Source organism: Phlebotomus papatasi, chromosome 1 (genome assembly GCF_024763615.1).
Source record: "Phlebotomus papatasi isolate M1 chromosome 1, Ppap_2.1, whole genome shotgun sequence".
Classification (NCBI taxonomy): domain Eukaryota; kingdom Metazoa; phylum Arthropoda; class Insecta; order Diptera; family Psychodidae; genus Phlebotomus; species Phlebotomus papatasi.
The window spans coordinates 101,320,094-101,343,107 of NC_077222.1; the positions used below are offsets into that span (position 1 = coordinate 101,320,094).

The following is a 23,014-nucleotide window of genomic DNA, read 5'->3' on the forward strand; positions in this document are numbered from 1 at the left end:
AATTCAATTACTGGAAAACTAGTACACCAATTGGCATGTTCAAAAAGTATAAATAGTGTAGGACGTACGCGTACGGCCTATTAATTAACTGATCACTTTCCCTTAATTTCTAAAATATGGGTACAATAAGTCAAGTTTATTGAGAAACATAGGGAAAATTTAGTCATTACGAAGCTTGGGATCGAACGAAGCATGGGCACTTTCCTCTACAAAAATTCTAAATAGTCTCTTATCCCTTTAAGGACGATTGGAACACCGGTGTCCCATAAAGAAAATAGTTTTTCTTGACTACCCAAAGTTATTTTTTTTATGTCTGTATATAATTGTAAAGTAGAAAGTTGAAAGAATCTACAATAATTTTGCAAGTCTCTAGCTATTTGCTATGTAGCAAATATTTAAGCTCAAAAATGGCGAATTTTTAAATTCTCAAATTCATAATTGATTTTATTTATTTTTTATACTTCCAATTTTTTTTAAGCAAAACCCCTTTGGCAATAAAAACTACAATACTCATACGTCATATTTTTCATTAAAGCGAAAAATATTATTAATTCACTGAGAAAAAATGGAAGCTGCGATTAACTTTTGTCGTCATAACTTTAACACCTTTTGGGTGTAAAAATATATTAACATTTTTGAATGTTAATTTTACACCTCTTAAGGGTAAAATCAACATGAAAGAACGTAACTTTAACCCATAATACACCTAAAAAGGGTAATATTTACACCGATTTCGGATCAATACTGCAAGGTAAAATTAACATTTCCGGAATGTTATTTTAACTTTTTCGCATTTCTCTCAGTGTTGGTATTTTCAAAAAAAAATTACTTAAATTTTTGGGCTATTTTTGTCCCTATCGTCCATAGAAGCACAAAACACACCGAATCAGACTCTCTTGGACTTTCCAAGGTTAAGATCTAAGATTAATTTTTATTGTTGATTTTCAGTCCGTAAAAAGTGTATCGTCATTAAAGGGTTAAAGTTTAAATTTTAAACAAATTATTGTGCATCTTTGGCAATCCATGGATCGTGGTGCCCTTCGCTATTAACTCCATTAATCCGGTTCTCTTGAGATAAATTATTTTCCTCTAGAAAAATATAAAATGTGTTTAAAATAATTTCTCGATGTTTATACATTCTATTTTAAGCTTTAGAGCTTTCAAGTTATTCTGGTGAAAAAAGGGAAGTAAATCAGAAATATCAACCTTTTTATTCTTGTTCATTTTTAAATTCCTTTGGGAGATTAGAGGCAGCACTTTAATAGGAATTGTCAATCTTCATTAAATGAATTTGTTCTTATCAATTTGTTGATTGTTAATGTAAAGATAATTTAAGCTTTGTGGCCAAATAACCACACACCGGTAAAAGGATTATAGTGTAGCAATGGATAAATATATTAATAATTTATGTTGATGTTCTATATAATGTCGTTTACTCACTGTGTTTCTCTAAATTATCCATTGTATCAATCAACATATTTTCCATCGATGACATTGAAGAGCCGCTCTGAAATGCCGTCAAATTATATGGATATATCCCAGCTGTATATAGATTTGAATACTGTGAGCTTGGTGGTGCAATCAAAGGAGTATCGACTAACACCATATTTTCATCAAATAATCGGTTATGGAAATTGTCATCCATTCCCATTGATCTCACTGAAATATCGAAAATTAAACATATATTCATGTTAGTATTCTGAATATTGATGATAATGTTTATGGATGTGATTTCCGAACTTAACACACCCCAATAAATTTTATGAATTTTAATTCAATAATAATATTATTATATCTATACTAATTATCATTTTTTTTGTATATTAAACAATTTAAAAAAAATATGAAATTATGTATATAATACCCCGAATTTATTAATATTTTATTTTGTTTCTATATTTAAAACAATTAAATTTAAAAAATGTTATTTTTTCGAATAAAAATACGCATTGAGATTTTTATATGGATACGTCAATAAAGCCACTTCTATTGGGAGAACTCTTTTTCAAATATTTACAACAATATCCTTGTTGGTTTCCGATGAAAACCCCCTATTTTCACTAACCTCTGACTTTTAACGCTCCAAAAATACTTGATAGTTTTCTTTCTCCTCAGTAATTTAAAGCTAACATTTCAATCTTACTGCTCAATCTTTGTTCAATCTGACAGTTTGTAATATTGAAGTAATTTCAAATTGTCTCAATAATGGGCAAAGTGGATGATGGGTGGCAATTAGAATGGCGATTCAGTGCGGTATCATTACAAATTTATACGCATTTTATGTCAATGTGCTACGAAGCATTACCCCTGAATTTTATTTTCTTGAGCGAAGCCAAGACAGAAAAAAAAGCCAGAAAGAAACTCCTTCCGTATCTTCTTTTGATTGAACAAGAGAGATTCTCTATTATCACATTCTAATTGGCGTCCCGAATGTAAAATGCCAAGTTGGAAAAATTTATGGCTTTCTCCTTCGTATCTTGAGAAATTTCTGGCCGCGAGGGATATAGCTCCCCTGTTGAGGTGAAGCAAAATGCATTACATTTGCGTTAGAAGAGATACAGAAAAATCTTTTTCTTTTGCCACAAATTTGCTCACAGAAAAGTTCTTTGAGAAAAGTGTTCTTTTTTTTGTATTTTGAGAATATGTGAATATTGTTAGATTGCAAAATCTTAAAAGATAGAGTAACAGACGTATACAATTTTCTACATTTTATTCAATAAAATAAAATTTTTAATGCAACTTTTAAATTAAATTACCTTTAATTATGTATTTTTAATTATTTAAAAAAAATTAACAGGTTTTATGTTTCGTTTTTTTCTTTGTATTCTTTTGTCGACTTTTTATCTTGTTTTATCTTGCGAAACGGAGATGAAAAGATTACAAGGATTCTCTAAATGTATCACTGCAAGAAATAAATTCTTTTAAATCCTTACGGTAATTAATGTTTCATTTATTCTTATTTCGTTGTATTAACTCATTAAAACCGCATCATAGATCTGCTACAAATTTAATAATTCTTCTTTAAAATAGTTCCTGGAAATTTTCTTTAAAAAACAGAAATCTTTAAAGACTTAAAGATTGGGAAGTCATAAAAAAAAGTTATCGTTATACGATAATGTATTTTTTGACATACCTTGGAGTAAATCAAAGAAGGAAGGTAAAAGAGAAAGAAAAAACGTAATAAAACGGGCTTGAATAGAAAGCCCAAAGATAAGTGAGGATAACTTTAAGGGGTACATGTCGAATAAAAAAATTCCTGATTATCATTTAAAGATAAACGATAGTAATAATAAAAAATATTTATTATTTAGAACCAATCATATTATAAGTTCTTAGTTAAATAAATTTCAAATAGTTGTAATTCATTCCGAAATGGTAAATGCTTAACCTAGGGGCATCTGTTTGTTCGAAATCAATAATTTGTAAATGGATATTTAAGTTTTAAAATGGTTTGTAAGGCCTGAAAGCATTGTAAATGATCCCACGTAGTGGACGTCCTGAAAACGTATCAACTAATTACTGAAAATTCCCTTATTATTGTTTCTAAATTCACAGTTATATCTACGTACAAATTGAATAGTTTATACCCCTTATACCGTAGACATATTAAATTAACGGTTAGGGGGAAGTGGGGCACCTTTGAATTTGGGGAAGCTTTGAAATTGGGATTTTTCACCTATTTTAAAATAAAATGATCCTTATCGTAATATAATTTAGTAGATAGAGATACTCCATAAATAGATAGAGAAGCTAAATTGCATTATAATATTGCTCAATTCTATTTAAAAATAGGTAATTTAAAAATTAAAAATAAATGTTTAAAAATCCCAATTTCAAAGCTACCCTAAAATCAAAGGTGCCCTACTTCCCCCTACGTAATATTTGGCAGAAAGAATTAGATATGAAAAAGATAAAAAAGGGGATGTTAAAACTGGTAGAGCGCTACGTTAACAATTCAACAGGAACGTATTTGAACGTAAATACGAAAGTTCCCTAGGGTGGAATCACCACTTCTCGCCACTTATATTGAAATCGCTATTTTTCACGATTTGTGAAATGAATGAGCCGCAAAATTACTTGTATTTTTATTGCTGCTACGTATAGAGTCGAAAAACATTAATTTTTTGTTTTGAATTTAAATTTTTGAGCATTTTTTAGAGGAATTTTTAGAGGAGTGCATCGAATCCAATATTTCTTACCAAATATAGTAAGTGTCATGAAACTTTTATCGAACAAAATTTCCGATTTTGTATCAATAATTTGCCTATTGAACATTTAATTACATTCAACGAATACATAAAATTTATATTTAGTTAGTTAGTATTTCATTTTATATAATTTTTGTGTGAAAATGAGCCATGGCGGAAAGTGGTAATATTCTAAAATTGATTCACCACCTGTCGCCATAGCTTTTCAATAGGCGATGTTAAATTCACATCGTAGATTCTCAGTTGCCAAATCTGCATTGTTTACTTTCTGCAATAGGCCTATAATTTGATTTCTCAAATAAAAGTGAAGAAAAATCATTTAAAGTGAGTAATAATAGGGTGATCATGAGGAAAAAGAAATGCTGAATATATTCTTTTCATAACATTGCTTAAAATAATCGAATTTGGACTTTTTGAAGAGGGTGGCGAGAAGTGGTTATAGAACTGGCGAAAAGTGGTAAAAAGTGGCGACGAAGTGGTTATTTTTGCATTGTTAATAAAAATCAGTTCTTTATGCACTCTCGCGTTGAATTGTAGGACAATTGTTTTGAGGAATCTAGAGCCAATATATCTAAGTAGCTTTGTATCAAATTTGAGTTATCTGATAATAAAGGGTCAAAAGTTATAATACAATTAACTTCACTTTTTCTTAAAAGTGGCGATAAGTGGTTACTCCACCCTAGTTAGACTTTCAGAAACCTAAATCGGTTCCGAAATGTATAGGAATTTTTCCACGGAAAATATTTTTATCGAATGGAAAAGAACTAGCATATTTAGACGGGTTTCAGACTAAAGGTTCAGCCTAGTTCCCGACCGAATATCTTGATATCCTAAAGAAATTTTAATAGTAATTGTTTTTGAAATCTAATGGAGCATTTGCTCTTAATATCCAATTAGAAAACTTAACTAATAAGGTTAAACCGGTTAAAATTTAAGTCTGAAATAAAATTAAACAGTTTTCAGACATGCCAGAGGTTGATCTACGTTCACGACCGTCTCAAATTTCAATAATAAACTCCTGCAATGAATTAAATCCAATAGACCAATAATTACCCTAAATATCCTAAACACAGATTTTCTGAAAAACCGTGACTGCTAAGAAAATAGGGAACTTTATCCATATAATCAACCTTTTCGGTCTGAACACCGACTTATACGGTCTTCAGATCTGAGGCTTACCCATGGGGTTTAATTACTCTAATTCCTTATCCGGTAAGATATTTGAGGAAATTGTTGCTTAGGATTGAATATTAAGGACAAATAATCCATTAGCTTTTGAAAAATCAATAAAATTCTTTTTTTTTATTTAGATTTTGAGACCTTTTGGAACTGGGCTAAACCTACAGTCTTAAGCCGGTATTACGGTATTTAATTCAGAGTTTTAGTCATATGGCTTAACTTGTTCGTTTTTTTTCAGTCTAATGGCCTCTACACATTGGGAGCAATTTTTGTCAAAAATTGCTTTTTTGAAGGAAATTCGTTGCAGCGTTGTAGGGGAAACGTCAAATTTCTGTCAAAAACGCAATTTTTGACGAAAATTGCTCTCAATGTGTGGACACCTTAAACGTCTGAAACAAAATGGACTTTGTATTCGGTGTTCATCTTGAGACCTTCGGGAACTGACCAAAACCTTTAGTCTAAAACCCGTGTAACGAACTTCAGATTCAAGGGTTATTTGTCTAATTTCTTAACAATTCTCACTTAGAATAGTAAGGTCAATTGAACTATATTAGGTTTTCAAAAGTTCTCGAAACAGAATAAAGAAAAATACTAAATCGCTTTTTTATAGTTAAAAGACACATTTCAAGGATAAGTTAAGCGAATATTAAATTATTTTATGACCATTTTTTTTTAATTTTTGATGAATAGGTTAGAGCGTTTGATTAAAATTCACTCAATCCCTGTTTCATGTATCAATAAGTGTAAATTTTATCTACGTTCTAGTTCAAATCATTTCAAAAATATCTCATTTAAATTCAAGTAGGGGATAGCGGACTACCTTCGGACGACTTAAGCTTCGGACAACTGAATTTTTTCCATGTTCTTAATGTATTTGACTCATGACTCTTTTCAGGAAATTTGAAGCCTTGAAGCTTGAGTTGCCCGAAGGCAGCGCGCTTTCCCCTAATTGTACATCTTCCTGTTTTACTTTAATTTAAAAGATAAAATCGTAAGTTGCATTTCGAGCGGTATTTTATTTTTAAAATATAATTCTCAAAAGTTGTATACGTCTATTACTCATAAATCATTTGTTGAAATTTCTTTAGCATAAAACCTGTCTTAGTTTTAATTGGTTTTAAGTCATGAAGTATTAAAATATTTATGTCTCAAAGAAGTGTAGTATATTAAAACATGCAAATCCATACCTCAGCTAATTTAGAGAATTAAATTTTTACACACTGGATTTTACCTCAAAAAAGTACTCCCTATTAACAAGCCTAATTAAAATGTATCTTCAAGGGGAAAAAACTAATTTACAGTTTAAAGTTCTCAACAGATTGAATCTATATAAAGTTTTGATATTATTACTTTTGGCTTCGAAATGTGGAATATTTGTAAACAATTCCAAACATGTATCCTATCCAACGTATCGAGGATTTTCTTCGGGATTTTGCAGAGTCTATCGAAATGTTAATATGGAAGCCTGGGGCCGTAGGACCTTCCCAGTACTCAATGGATTTTAGGGACACTTTTTGTTGGTACTTTTACTATAAACATGCAGTGCACGGTGCAGTATAGTGTGTGAAGCCTTGAGTAACTACTGTTGAGAGGAGATAAGAGGGAAAATTTACATGAGCGCCGTAGACCCAGCCCTCCCCCAAATAGGATGATTTTTGTCTTTTTGAGTCAAATCTCACCAATTTCCATGATTTCCTCTTGCAGTAATGTAGTCGATTGCTTGTGGTCGTGAATCTGATGATGTTCCTCCTCATGCCGATTACTATGATGATGATGATGATGATGCCATTCGGTAACATCATTTTCATGTACCCCACTCCTTGGTGGTAGATGAGTGTGCTCAAGTTCATGATTAAGGTGCGAGTGCAATACAAAATTTTTCCTATTATTGTGCTCTACATTCATGTTGGTGCCGAATTCAGAGAATGTGGAATAATTGCTAAATTCATAGGAATGTGGACGCTGATCGATAGCAGGACGATGCGATGCTAGAGCAAGTGGGATACGTTTGGGATAGAGAAAGTAAGGGAAGGTATAGGGAAAAGTCGTGGCTGAGGGTTCGATATTGTCTTTAAAATTAGATATATTTATTGAATTGGTGGGTGTGCCGTAAGACAGATCATGTGCAGTGGTTAGAACATCTGAAAAAGAGGGTGTGGTAAAGTGCACAAATTTAGTAATTCTTTTTAATACTACAACTTTAGTATTTCTTTTTTTTTCTTTTTTTTTAGCGTGTCTATTAACCCATTACAAATTAGAGAATTCTTTGTGTTTCAAGAGTGCAACTAAGTGCTCTAAAAAAAGTGTGATTTAAATTGCTATACATGAAATATGGCTAAGTCATTGTCTAGTAAAAGGCAGTAGGGATGTTCACTGTTTCATAGTGTACTTGAGTACCTGAGTATTCTTTTACTTTATGATGGGAAAACATCTTCAAGAAAATTTAATCCAAAGTTCAGTAATATCAGGCCAATGATCTTCATGATAAGATTTCTTGTGCAAAAATCCTTCGTTTTAGAGTAAATTTTGGAATTCCGGACAACGCTGAATTCCAGACAAATCAATTTAAAATTTGAGACTACTGTCCTAAAACCGGATTTCAAAATCAATTAAGCGATATTTAAGGCAATAATTGTACAATTGCTATAAAATAAGTAATCAAAAAACAATCCAAATTTTCATATTGGTTATACCCGGAATTCCAAAACCAGATATAATTGTTTTCAAAAAATTTAAGGGTAAACGAGATAAGAAGGTTATGTTATGAATGCTGCTTCCTAGTAAAACACTCTCGAATGAGCTCGCTCGCATTTTTAAATCATGATTCCAACAATTATTATCCTCGAAAACCGTTTTTCTTCATTTTTCCCCCTCCCCTTCATGCGTTCCCTGTCCCCAAAATAGGTCAAAAATTTTTACTGATGGCTTTAACCCTTTAAGGACGATTGGAACATCGGTGTCCCATAAAGAAAATAATTTTGCATGTCTCTATCTATTTGATATGTAGTAAATATTTAAGCTCAAAAATGGCGAATTTTTAAATTCTCAAATTCATAATTGATTTTATTTATTTTTTATAAGGGAAAAGCACCCCGGATCGGAATGTGAAGAGACATGCCCGATATTTAGTTGAAAATATAGGCCTCAAAATACTATTTGGTATTTTTGTGTATGCTAATCGGTATATTAGTGATCCATTTAACTATATCTGTGCATTTGAATTTTACATTTTTATAATAACTTAATAAAAAATAGGTGTAATTATAACTATGTACCCTGCACCTCGGATCGTCACGAATTTAATCAGGTGCCTCACGGAAAATTGATTTTATAAATTAAATCTGAGCTAATGCATTGCATTCTTGTGAGACTTAAATGGTAAAAAGTAGCTAATAATTTTTAAAAATTCATTTGAATTGGTGCAACAATATGGTAATAACCTGACGATCCGAGGAACACTGCCGATCGCTGGTGCTCTTCCTTTACTTCCAATTTTTTAAGCAAAACCCTTTTGGCAATAAAAACTACAATACTCATACGTCATATTTTTCATTAAAGCGAAAAATATTATTCATTGGTATTGTCAGAAAAATTACTTAAAATTTTAGGCTTTTTTGTCGCTATCGTTCTTAGAAGCATAAAATACGCCGAATCAGACTCTCTTGGATTTTCCAAGGTTATATGTAAGACTTATCATTGATTATGTTTCCTAATTTAATTTTTATTGTTAATTTTCAGTCTGTAAAAAAGTGTCTCGTCGTTAAAGGGTTAACCAGAAGATATTCAATGTTTGGGAATGACAAAATAGTTTAAAGATTAAAGATATGCTAATTATTTTACAATTATTTAAAATTAATTAAATTAAACTTCTGAAAAATTGCATTTTAGACTTAGAATAGTCCTGTTTGGACCCAATGACTAGAAGTCCATAAAACTAGTTAGAAAAAATACCCTGACACACTGGTAATTTTTTCACTGATGGTCTTAATTTTTTTAATTAAAATAAGCTATTCTCTTTATTTTTTTTTCTTTTGTGAATTAGGTAAACCAAAATTATATTTTTTATTTCATTGCTTTAGAAAAATTATAAAAAATAGAATCGAACCAATTTTAAGATACACGATTTTTAATTTTATCTATTGTAATTTTTCAAAAACTTTAAACGGCTGAATATTTCGATAAGTATTGTCTAATTTAAAATAAATATTTATGAATTATTTTTCAAAACTGTTATTAACTTGCAATAAATATTTAACAAATATTTGCGAAAAAAGATTTTGGAAAAAAGGGGAAAAAATTGTCTTTTGAACTTTTTTTTTTTTAAATATTCTGCGTATTCTAAAACATTTTCGGCATTATTTAAATCATTTCAAAACTGTTCCATATGCTTGATAATTGAATCATATCATACAAAAAAATATGATATGATATGATTTTATAAATAGAATATTGTTAAATTCGTTTACTATTGTTATTTTTAAAAAGTGTCGATGGCTAAATAATGAGAAACTATACTTTTAGTGTTTTTAAATTACTCTACATTTTTTTTTTTAAATATGTTAATAACTGATCCTTATACAAGTATTCTCAAGAAACGATTCTATAAGATTAGATTAGATTTTATAAAACTCGATTACAATTTTTAATTACTCCCAATTGAACCTCTTTATATTGTAATGTCTTTTACCTATTATCAAGACCTTTTATAAATGATCTTACATTGAAAATCGATTAGAACGAACAATTTTCGATACTTATTTTAATTTTTAAAAGAGGATAAATGTTTTTTTCGGAATGAACTATATTTCCGATTTTGAAAAAACTATCTCGACAGTTTAAAAAGAATTTAGTAAATGGCTCTTATACAAATAAATTTATGATGATATGTAATTGATGACACTTTTAGAAAACGGTTTTACAGTGTTACTCCAAAAATGAAAAGGCGAAATCTTCCTCCTGATTTTCTTAGCACATGATTGTTCTGAAGTTCTTCTGCACTATCGACTTTTCTTTGTGTTGATTCCAGTCTCGACTGTTTTCCTCGTCGTATTCCAAATCTACTAGTCAGTATAGAACTATATTCTTTTTCTAAACAACTTCATAAACGTTCTTTATATATTGTCATATTTTTGAAATGTGACAATAAGCGGAATAAAACATTTGTTTTTGCACAAAATATCTTCAAAAGCATAGCCTAATGATTAACAAATTAATTTTTATAGACTGGCAAGAAAATCGAAAAAGCAAGAGATTAATTTTATAAATTTGATTGCAAACTGCAGTAAGAAGATCAAGCATAAAGTTGAGATTGATAAATTGTCAAATTTGAAGGCTCAGTTAACAAAAGGCTTAAAATATTTTCACAAATGGAAGGATGATAGTAATATTTTATTCATTGCAATGAAATATTAAAAGTGATCGATTTACTATCAGAAAAGACACTTTGTGAATGAAAATTCATCAGTTAAACCTGTCACTATAAAGAATTGTAAAGTAATTTTCTGAGAAAATATTATAAATAATTTATATGCGAAAAGCTGAAAAAACTAGACTGCTTAAAATGGTATGCTGAATTGGATATTAATACGAACATTTAAAATACACATTATCAGTTGGTCGGTATATAGAATCGCATATTGTGTTATAGTTGCATCTGGTAACACTAATTCTAGCAGTTTCAAATTAATGTTAAGATGTACCTTCTCGTAGTCAAATTGATTGAAAATTTTAGAAGAAAATTACCAGACTCTTGACGTTTTAACAGATTCCGCGGATTTTTTGGGAAGACTTTATAGGAAATTCTGGAATTAAGTACATTTTTGGGAGCGGAAAAAACTGCAAGAGACTTTATGCACACAAAACCCAAACATTTCTGGGAAATTTTTGGTGTTAAATGGTCATCAAAAATCCTTTCCCAATTTACCACATTCTCAGCTTCCAATGGTAGGCATTTATGCACAAGTATGTTTAAATAATCCCGAAGTGCATGCTGGAAATTTCTGTACATGGTTAAAGCATTGTATGTAAAAAAAAATTTTATCGGTGCTACCACAATAAAAAATGAAAAGGGATAGTCTTTCTCCTGAATATTTTTATAGCACATGACTGTTCTAAAGTGCTTTTGCATTATCGACCTTTCTTTGTGTTGATTCTTGTCACGAATGATCAGTGATTTTGAAACACGACAAGGACAAGATAAAAAAAAAACACAAAAGTCGATAATGCAGAAGCGCTTGAGAACAGTCATGTACTAAAAAGAAATGCTCATGAGAAAGATTTCCCCATTCATTTTTCATTGGAATAGCACCATGATTTTACGAAAATGAGTAAGCGAGACAAATATTCCAATGAAAAATGGAAAAAAAAATCTTCTCATAAGCTTGTCTTTAGTACATGACTGTTATTAACTACTTTTGCAATATTGACTTCTCTTTGTGTTGGCTCTACATAAAGACTGTTCCAGTCTTGACTGTTTTCCTCAGTCCTCATCGTGTTCCAAAACCACCAAACAGTCATGACAGGAACCATCACAAATGGAAGTCGACTGAAAACGGGAAACCGTTCTCCTGAATATTTTTTAGTACATAACTGTTCTCATGCGTTTTTGCATAGTCGACTTCTATTTGCGATCGTTCCTGTTACAAGTGTTTTCCCCGGTCTTCATCATTATCCAAAATCATCAAAGAGTCATGACAGAAACCATCAGAAATAAAAGTCGACTGAAAACGAGAAACCGTTCTCCTGAATATTTTTTAGTACATGACTGTTCTCATGTATCTTTGCATACTCGACTTCTATGTAATTCCTGTCACGATGGTTTTCTCCAGTCCACATTGTGATCCAAAACCACCAAACAGTCATGACAAGACCACCACAAATAGAAGCCGACTGAAAACGGGAAACCGTTCTCCTCAGCATTCTTTTAGTACATAACTGTTCTCATGTGTTTTTGTATAGTCGATTTCTATTTGCGATCGTTCCTGTTACAAGTGTTTTGCCCGGTCCTCATCATGTTCCAAAACCACCGAAGAATCTTGACAGAAACCATCACAAATAGAAGTCGACTAAAAACGGTACATCGTAAATCTGAACATTTTTTAGTACATGATTGTTTCTGTGTTTCTGCATAGTCGAGTTCTATTTGTAATTGTTCCTGTCACGAATATTTTCTCCAGCCCCTATCGTGTACCAAACCCACCAAACAGTAATTACAGAAACCACATCACAAATAAAAGTCGACTGAAAACGGTAAACCGTTCTCCTGAACATTTTTTGTAGTACATGACTGTTCTCATGTGTTTTTACATAATCGACGTCTATGTTGTTCCTGTTACGACTCATCGTGTTTTAAACCCACCAAACAGTCATGACAGAAACCATCGCAATTAGAAGTCAACTGAAAACGGAAAACCATTCTTCAGAATATTTTTGAGTACATGACTGTTCTCATGTGTTTCTGCATAGTCGACTTCTATATGGTTTCTGTTACGACTGTTTGGTGGTTTTGGAAAACGATAAGGGCTAGGAAAAATAGTCATGAGGAACTAATACAAAGAAAAGTCGATAATGCAGAAGCACATGGGAGTAGTCATGTACTAAAAAAAAATATTCAGAGAATGATCTCCCCTTTTCATTTTTCACAGGAATAGCACCATAAAATTCAAGTAATTGACAATATGGAATAATTGAAGGACAAATTGCTAGAATTGGGGTTACCCGATAAAACTCTACGCAGGAAGTAAATAAGTTTTATACCAATATGCGATGTTATATACGTGTTGTAATTTTAATCAGGTACTCAATATACTTTAAAAATAAATTATAGTAAAAATAAGATGTTTCTTTTTTATTTATTTATTTATTTTTTGTTTTGAAGTGAATTGCACAAAACCACAGTGAATACCCCTTTCCTTTCGACAAGCTTATTGAAAAAAATGTCACAATTTTCTTGTCTAGGAATCAACTTTTTCCTCATCATTCAGTCGTTTTTGTGGAATTTTCCCACAAATAAAATTGGTGTGTAACTCGCCCACAAGAGACTTCTTTAATTTCACTTAATACACCAAAGATCCTCATAAACCTCCATACTTAATTAAATTTCTTTCCAAACCATTAGTTTTCTCTTTGCGTATTTGGTATAAATTCCAAATTTTTCAGTATCTGGTATAAATTCACTCAAGCGAGTTTATTTTATTGTTTTGAAATGCAAAGTTGTATATTTATGAATACTAGGAGGAAAAAGCAAGCAATTCCCTGTGTCTCATGGTTCGTTTTTTTGGAGAGATGCTACAGAACAAAAATATTCCCAATGTTATGTATATATTAGAGTCAGTAGATGGGTATAGAGGATAGTAGCAAAAACAACAAAAAAAAATTACAATCATCATCATGGGAGTAAATTGCCATCTACCAAAATGTAAATGATGTATGAATTTAATTGCACACCGAAAATCCCTTGTTCTATCAACTGCCTAATTTTACTCGCAGACATTGTGCTCGTGGTTGTAATTATGATGGTGAAAATCTCAAATTTTCAGTAAGGGGAGACAATATGTTGAGCAATTACAGAGCTTTGTGATTTACTTACCCACGCACGGATTGTGATTAACCATACTGAAAATTCGATCGCACCTCCGTTTCATGTGATTGTTAGGACAGATGCATCCAAACATTGGAGATAAACGTAGATTTGTCCAGGCTTCGTGACACAGATCCCTGGGAGGGAGACACGTACTTTTAGCAAAGGTACAAAAACCAACTCATACCACCTAAAGCAATTCACCTGTCCTCCATACGACACTTGTTTTCACGGACTTTGCAATGTATCTTAAAGTCCTCAAACAATTTTATGCACTTTCTCTCCTGCTGACATACTGACAGAGCATGATTGCACGTTGGCAATGCATCAATGGGATATGGATCTTTTTCTGCAAGTACACAAAAGAAAGAAAAAAGAAAAATAGTGCAAAAGGCATTTGTCCTATATTTCACCACACCACCAAATATCATAAAATTCTCCAGCAAATTGCTCTCAAAACTTCCCAATATGCACAACACAGATGAGATCAGGATAAATACAATGTTTGCGGTTTATGCATTATATATCACCAAATGGGGATTTAAACTATTTCGTACGTGATAAAACAAATCTTCAAAAATATATTCAAAATCTTAGAATTGTGAAAGCTCAGCTGAATTTTACGATTCAATATAATGTGTTGTAAAGTGTTGTATTTATTGTACATATAGCACCAAGAAAAATATTGCAGGGTATTTTGAGTGTTGATTTTACGCGCGAATCTATTACTAAATTAAATTGAAAAAATAACGTCCAAGATTTACTTTTCAATTTTTTTTTGTATCGATAGAACCAGTAGGGAGAAGTGAGGCACCTTTGAATTGGGGCAGCTTTGAAATTGAGCTTTTTTCTCCTATTTTTAAATGAAACTGGACCTTATTATGATATAATTTAGTTATTTAATTGCGAAGCTAAATTGCGTCATAATAAGGCTCAATTCCATTTAAAAATAGGAGAAAAAAGTCCAATTTCAAAGATGCCCCAATACAAAGGTGCCCCACTTCCCCCTATAGAGAATTATCCATATGTTAATCAAATACTTAATCCCATTATAATATTATAGTCCTACCATATTCTCAGATTAATCAAAGCTTCGAAAGCTCTCATGCTTTCCAGCAGTGGCCAATTAAAGAATTCAATTTAGTAGGAATTAATATTTAATTTCACTTGAATAATGCTTAAAAATTATTGGATATAAAAAAATAATTGTATAGTCAGTGAATATGGAGTAAAGAGAGGGTATAACTACCGCCTTTTCGTCTTACACTTTTCAGCTGTTACCATATATCACTATTTCTTCATGTTGATTTTACAATCTTGCGGCTAACAATTAAGTACTCAATAAGTGCTTAGGGGAAAGTGGGGTACTTTTGAATTGGAACACCTTTGAAATTATGCTTTTGTCTTCTACTTTAAAAAGGAATTGGGACTTATCATAGTGTAACATATAGCATCACAATTGGTTTATCGATCTAAATTAAGGTAACTGTACCAAATTTCTGCATAGTTGCATGGAAGCGCCAAATTCTTAAGTTTGAAGTGTAAATATTTTTAATACCAATTGATTTTTTTTGTTACTTTTTTAAGAGTGCTGCTTGGAACCTTGTAGACAGCTTTTCGTCTTTGATTTCTCTAAAATCATTCTTAATACATTTTAAAATTAGGGGAGACTTGGGCAAAAAGTCACAAATCGAAAAATTCAAAACTCAGTATCTTCCCAGGTAAAAAAAGATATCAGCTCAATTTTTTTTTCTATAGATAGCCTCCATAGACCTTCTTCAATCTCGTAAGTTTCTTAAAATTCGGACAAGGAATTTAGAAAATAAAAAAACATCGAAATTTTTAGTCCTATTTTTGAAATATTTTCCTTGCAGAAGATAACAATTATTTACCTACTTATTTTCAAAAATTGATGCACTGGTGAATATTTTCTAAATAATTTGGATTCTTTGAATACGAATCCGCTATCTATTTTGGAATTTAACAAATGTTCTTTTCTCCAGAAATCCTTTTATTAAAAACGACCACTTGGAGTAAAAGGTAACAAAAGCTACGGAGCAAAAAGGAATAAAAAACGAAGCAATTTCTGATGTCTCACGGCATTTTTTCTTTTTTTTTTTTTTTTTGAAAAGAAACGTCATTATCGTGTCTCGCCGGTTGTTGTTTGTATTGGTCAAAAGATTTGCAGTAAAATAGCTTGAAAAGCGCTTTTCTCGTTTTCTCACTTTTCTCACAGAGAAAACGATGTTATACAATGGTGTAGATGAATAAATTATCTATGAAAATATGTCCTCTAGGTATTTTTTCAAATTTACGGAAGCCCGCAATGAAGCGAATCAAAATATGACAATACCCCATGTCTGGTACTATTTGCCCCAGCATTTTTGAGAATTTTCACAAAATTACCTTTTAGAAATCGGCTCAATAAACGTATTTTCCTACAAAATAGAGGAATATTACTTTCACAAAGTTGTAGAACTTTAAATTTCCTATAAAACTGAGCTAATTAGAAATTTTTGAAGCGCTCGAGCAGTTTGTAAAAAATAAAATATTCGTTTTGTGACTTTTTGCCCCAGTCTCCCCTAATAAAACTATAGACATAGCCTCAGTGGCTAATTTCAGCTACCTTCATTCTCATACTTCCTTGTCCTTCCGTAGTTCTTTCAAAGTCTTTAATATCATTTCGTTCGTCAAAGCAACATTTTTTTGTTATTTCTTTGCGTTATATGATCTCTAGGGTATGCAAAAACTAGAAATTCATGGAAATTTGAGAAATAAAAAATTGACCGAAATTGCAAGCTGTCCGAAATTTAGTACACTTACCCTATATCACAGTAAAGTCAAATTCCATTTAAAAATTAGAGAAGCAGGTTCTCTTACAAAGATTCCTCAAGTCAAAGGTGTCCTATTTCCCCCTAGTTTAACGCAATATCTCAATTTTAAATAGTTGTGGAACAACTAACTCCATACCAAACGTATAGAATTTAGGCAATCTGAGGACTTCTTCCTTGGGTTATGCGAGTTTTTGAGAATATTGTTTTCTTAAACGGAACACCCCTAATACAGATTAAAAAGTATAATATTTTCACAGATTGTGGATAATTACCGTACGGGTAAGGTATTAACCGAAATGTTATTTTACCATTTTCATATTTCTCTTACTCTCTCAGTGAAGAGATAACAAACCGTTCGAACTTTACCAAACCCCTCAACTTATGATTTTCTTGGTGTATCCTAAAAAATTGTTTGTGAAGTAATTTAATAAATAAAAGAAGTCAAAGAAGCCACCTGTTCTATACAGAGAAAAAAATCTAAAATATTTTATTAATGTTTGCCAATTCTTGTGGGAACTACTAACTAATCGCAAAACTCACAAAGAAGTTTGTAGAATTTTGATTATTTGCCGGACATTTTCGTTGTTTTAGAAACATATTGTTACAGGGCAATTATTGGTAGGGGGAAGTGGGACACCTTTGAACATGGGGTACCTTTGAAATTGAAATTATTCTCCTATGTTTAAGTGGGACTGAGCCATATCAAAATGTGATTTCACTTCTCAATAGGTTTGTGTAGCTAATTTATGTCACGATAAGGCTCAATTCTAATTAAATACAGGTGAAAAGTGCCAATTTCAAAGTTGCCCCACTTTCAAAGGTGCCCCACTTTTCCCTACGCGTACCCTGCTCACTTAATGTGTTGCTTCTGGCATATACAACCTGTGAAAAACCCGTTTTGCTCTGGAGGTTGGTCACCAATGCTAAGACGGCGGTGGACACTTGTTACTCCTCTTCTCTTTCCTGTGCTACCACACTATTCCTTCAAGAGATTTGTGTCTCTAAAGTCAAATGAATTAAATAAATAAAAAATTATGGGTAGTGGAGCTCCCACCGGTGTAAGTATTACACCCTGGCGGACTTACAGCCCTCTTTGCACAACAGAAGATAAGGAAATTAATGGAGCTTAGGATTAACCTTTTTGAATAGCGTTTTTATTCAACTATTATTATTATTAATGAGGCTATTTACACCGCCGCGTTAGATTGGGAATGGAACTGTTCCAAAGTCGGATTTCGGATAATTAAGTCTTAATCTAAGGCTGAAATCTAAACGATTTCATTGAGGTAATTTAGACTGTCGTATTAGATTCTGACTGAATTGTCCCAAAAATCGGTTTTGGGACAATTCAATCTCAATGCAATGCGGCGGTGTAAATGGCCTTAATGACACTGAGGGACTTAGGGAGTTCTCCCTGGTTTTATCCTTTTACCTATGGAGAGATAATTCCTTTCTGTAGCTCTCCAGATATTCTGGTAGTATCTTTCTGCCACTCGCTTTCAAGGAGATTTCACCGACTTTGCCTCAGAGGACAGGGTTCTCAAAGGAGAAGTAATCCGCTCAAATAGTTCTAGGTTCTGAGGTAGTTCTAGGGATTCCCTCAATCTCCTCAGGGACGGGAAAGCCACAGACAGGGCCAGGATCCAGGTATACCTGGAGCTTCGTATATCCTCGCTCGAATTATATGACTAAAGTGAACTCCATTTGGTTTACCATAAGTGTGTCACGAACATACTGCTGTATCTCTTCCTAACTCTGCAGCTTGGGTAGCACTTCGAATTTCTCTATTAATTAATCCCCAAGGAATAGCACTTTTAGCATCACCATGTTTTGTAAAAGAAACATTTGACAGTTTGACATTGTCCCCAATTGTTCCAGTAGTAATTAGTGATGTAATAAGTGATGTAAAACTTCTCCTTCGTCGTTACCAATGTTCATTCACAAAACGAATAATTTTCATATTGTTTTACCATTAGGGTAAAGGCTCATAATTTGGTCCAGTCTGCTTATTAAACATCGATGTTCCAAGTTTGAAGTGCGATATTTTTGATACAAATTGACTTTTTTTTGTTACATTCTTTTCAGAAGGATTGTTTAGGAACTTGGCAAGGGTTTATTGCCTTTGTTTTTACTAAAATTAGTTTTAATACGTTTAAAAATGAATTGATATGTAGAGGTGAATTCGACTGGAATTTTGGACAACTTCGTTATTAATTTGGACAACTTGGCTGTAAATTTGGACAGCTAATTCGCCTCGGCAGGATGCCCATTGTTCTTCATTTCATGAACCAATCTTACCAAGTCCTCTTCCTGTTCATGTAAGGGAAACGTAGAATGTCACAGAAGCCCGGAAACTTTCCATATCATTCATTAAAGTCAGTTGACCTCGGTACTCCAAGTACGTGCGGATTCGCTCATTCTTTGGCCTTTCCGGGAGCCTATCAAGGCTTTTTTCGCTACGTCTCTTTCGTGGAGATGATGCTTCTTTGTTTCCCCAGGCATTTGTCCAACCTAGTCATCACAAAAGCTAAAATTTCACGAAATTTCGTGAGAGAAACACCTGTCCAAAATAAGGAGTATCACCTCACTGGTGAATGTCTTAGAAAATTTCCCATTTTTCACACGAAAAATCTAATTCACAAGGCAAATTTCACTTCAGGTCAAATGTACAAATCTTCACTAAAGGGAATCAACACAATATTCAATAATATCATTTGAAATATTGTTAGTACTTCACCATAGCTAAATAAGACTGAAGTAAACACAAAATTCTGTCCTATTTCTCGTAAGCAATCACTCACATTGAATTTTTAACAAAGCAATTTCAATTCACATCATATTCAAAATTTAACGTATTTAGTGTTAAAATCTTCCAAGAGGAACAAATATTTAAATAGATATCATCATTCATCAAATATTAGAATAAAAATCTATAATTTTAATCAATTTATTTTTAGTGTCCAATTTTATCCTCAAAGTGTCCAAAATAAGAAACTGGACAAAATTATGAGCCTTTACCCTATTTGTTTGAAAAATCTTAAGAGACAAACAAAGATGTACGAACAAATTACGAGAAGTTTCCTGCTTGATACAATAATTTACCAAAAAATTATAAATAAGTGTCTATAAAAAAAAGAAAATGCTCGTCAAGTGATCATGCTATGAACAATGTTTGGGGAAAATTAAAAACCTTTACGAACTTGTTAATGTTCACAATTCACGACATTTTACAAGCCCCTAGCAGAAATTTATTAAAATTTACTTAATAAGGTAACATGCCCTCGAGTCGATCGGTTCCTCGACTCGACCGGTGTGGGTCAATATTTGAATGTTTGATGGTGAATTTTTATAAAATTGTCACTGATTCGTATTTATTTATGGAATAATTGATCTAATTATGTTAGATCATACGCCAAATATTAGTGAAAATATAAATAAATTGAATAAATAACTCTTCCGGTCGAATTAAGGAACCGGTCGACTTGAGGGCACTTTACCTTATTTGAAAAAATATTCCTCAGCACCTCCAGCCTTATGCTTAAAAGCTTGAATTTGTTTTTTTTATAAAATTGAAATAAAATTTAGATAAAAAGGTCTTTTTAGTTTTCGTGACCCACGTAATGAAGTTATTAGGAATTCAAGAATTCCAAATTATGGGGAAAAGAATCATGATCATGTTATAACCCTTTTAAGTTGTTTGAAACAGAAAAGTGTTTATGCATATTGCTCATAAATGTAAAGTGCACGTTTCTCCGAGTATAGAATTAATAACCAAGTAAAACTCTAAAAATGCTATATAATTTTCTTGTCTGAAAAATTATCATTTGCTCTAGAAAATTCTTCAGTTAATATTTTACATTGCCAATCTAACCGTCGCGCATGAGTATTACCACGTGAATTAAATAATATTTCAGGTTAAACAATATCGCAACAATGTCTTTCTCGCCAATTCTCGATAAATCATGGGGAGCGTCACAAGAACACACGTTGTAAAAGATACGAAGATTTATGAGGGATGATTAAAAATTGAAAAGGAATTCCCTTCACGTGAAACCACTCACGAAATTCAAAGTAAATAGTTGAAATTTATCCCAAGAGAAATTGAAGAAATATTTATACATGTTATATGTATCATGATATATGTGTTATTTGTGATGAGTTTGAGTAGAAAGGCTTGAAATTTTAAAGATTTATATAATGGCAAAAAAGTACATTGAAGAAGGCAAAAAAAATATGCTGCAGACGAGTGTATGTTGTTAATAAAGTTATAAACATATTTTCACACTTGTTTGTCAGAACTCTGAACACCTCCACTTTCTCTACACGCTCAATATATCCCAGTGGTGCTTATAAATTAAAATTTTGCATATGAAGGGATAAAACATGGCTGGATTACCTTTCTTCTGTACAAAGCCACATGGATGATCAAAAAGAAAGTCTCGAAAATAGTTGCATTCAGGATCAACTCCAGGCTCTTTGCACAAGCAAGTTGGTCGAAAGAAGGGAAACGCTTGTAGTGTTCTCAGGGCGGCTTGACATTTTGTAACAGTTACTGTACTGCAAGACACTGAAAAAAATCAAGAAAATTATATGTTTTTACATACTTCTTAATTAAATGCATTAAATGACTTTTCATAGTAGTGATCCAATTACCATAGTTGAATAATCAAAAGTGACATAATTTGACAGGAATAATTGGGTAATCTGGTAAATTATGAACATTATTGATTTCTTCGGACGTACTTGAAATCACTTAAATACCGAAGGTCATCGAAACCAGAATTATTTGAATAGATTTCAAGACAAGGGCGGGGATTGTATTCAAACTTCTCAATAAGCTCCGCCCATAAATTATTTGAGATCAACCCCCTTTCATGAATTCTTCACGAAGCAAATTAATTCTGGAATTTTTAATACAAAATTCAAAGAGAAAACCACGGCAATATATCAATCCGTGAATAGGATAAAACGGCTTCAACTGTGAAAAATAAGCCACGCCTTCTAATAACTAAAAATTAAAAATTCAATTTATCAAATTTTCATGCAGTATTATTCAAAATATTTTCATTCGGCTAGAGTTTTCAATGCATATTTTAAGGAAAAGTTAATTTATTTCAGGTTTAGTTAAGTAAGTAAGTATTTTTATGGATAAAACCTGAAATAAATTAACTTTTCCTTAAAATATGCATTGAAAACTCTAGCCGAATGAAAATATTTTGAATAATACTGCATGAAAATTTGATAAATTGAATTTTTAATTTTTACTTATTGGGAGGCGTGGCTTATTTTTCAGTTGAAGCCGTTTTATCCTATTCACGGATTGATATATTGCCGTGGTTCTCTCTTTGAATTTTGTATTAAAAATTTTCGAAATAAATTTCATAAAGCCATCTAAGTAAGTAAGTAGGGGAAACTTAGGCAATACTAAAGATAGGGTAATTGTAAACACTAGGGGAGACTGGGGTAAAAAGTCACAAAACGAATATTTTATTTTTTTATAAGCTACCCGAGCACCTCCAAAATTTCTAATTAGCACAGTTTTATAGGAAATTTACCGCTCTACAACTATGTAAAAGCCATTTTCTTCTACTTTGTAAGGAAATTTATATATCGAGACGTTTTCTAAAGGGTAATTTTGTGATCATTCTCAAAAATGCTGGGGCAAATAGTATCAGGCATAAGATACTATAACATTTTGATTTGTTTTATTACGAGATTCCGTAAATTTAAGTAAAATACCGAGAATACATATTTTCATAGGAAATTTATTCTTCTACACCTTTGTAAAACATCGTTTTCTCTATCTGAGTGAGAAAAGCGCATTTTAAGCTATTTTACAAAAAACACACAAAAGACTGCAAATCGTTTGACCAATGCAAACAACAAGCGGCGACACATAGCATTGACGTTTTTTTTTCACTCTGGAACATCAGAAATTGTTTCGGTTTTTGTTACTTTTTGCTCCATAGCTTTTGTTACTTTTTACCCCAAGTGGTCGTTTTTAATAAAAGGATTTCTTAGAGAAAAGAATCCTTGAAAAATCCTTAAATAGAAAGTGGTTTCGTATTCAAAGAATATCCAGATAATTTGGGAAATATTCACCAGTGCATCAAATTTAAAACAAGTAGCTAATAATTGATATTATCTGCACGGAAAATATTTCAAAAATAGGGTGGAATCACCACTTCTCGCCAGTGCCCCACTTTTCGCCACTT

The 23,014-nt window shown here is 31.9% G+C and overlaps 1 protein-coding gene across 4 annotated transcripts in view; it reads right to left on the reverse strand.

Moving 5' to 3' along the window:
• LOC129810103 (uncharacterized) overlaps nucleotides 1–23,014 on the reverse strand; it is a 74,122-nt gene that overhangs the window by 21,323 nt on the left and 29,785 nt on the right. For 2 of the 4 annotated variants that reach the window (XM_055860376.1, XM_055860375.1), the window contains exons 4-8: nucleotides 21,196–21,366; nucleotides 14,170–14,314; nucleotides 13,975–14,102; nucleotides 7,067–7,528; nucleotides 1,441–1,659 (exon numbers count right to left, since the gene is read on the reverse strand). In XM_055860376.1, coding sequence (XP_055716351.1) covers nucleotides 1,441–1,659; nucleotides 7,067–7,528; nucleotides 13,975–14,102; nucleotides 14,170–14,314; nucleotides 21,196–21,366 — 1,125 coding nt within the window. The remainder of the gene's footprint in view (nucleotides 1–1,440; nucleotides 1,660–7,066; nucleotides 7,529–13,974; nucleotides 14,103–14,169; nucleotides 14,315–21,195; nucleotides 21,367–23,014) is intronic. The other 2 variants (XM_055860378.1, XM_055860377.1) reach the window with 1 other exon arrangement.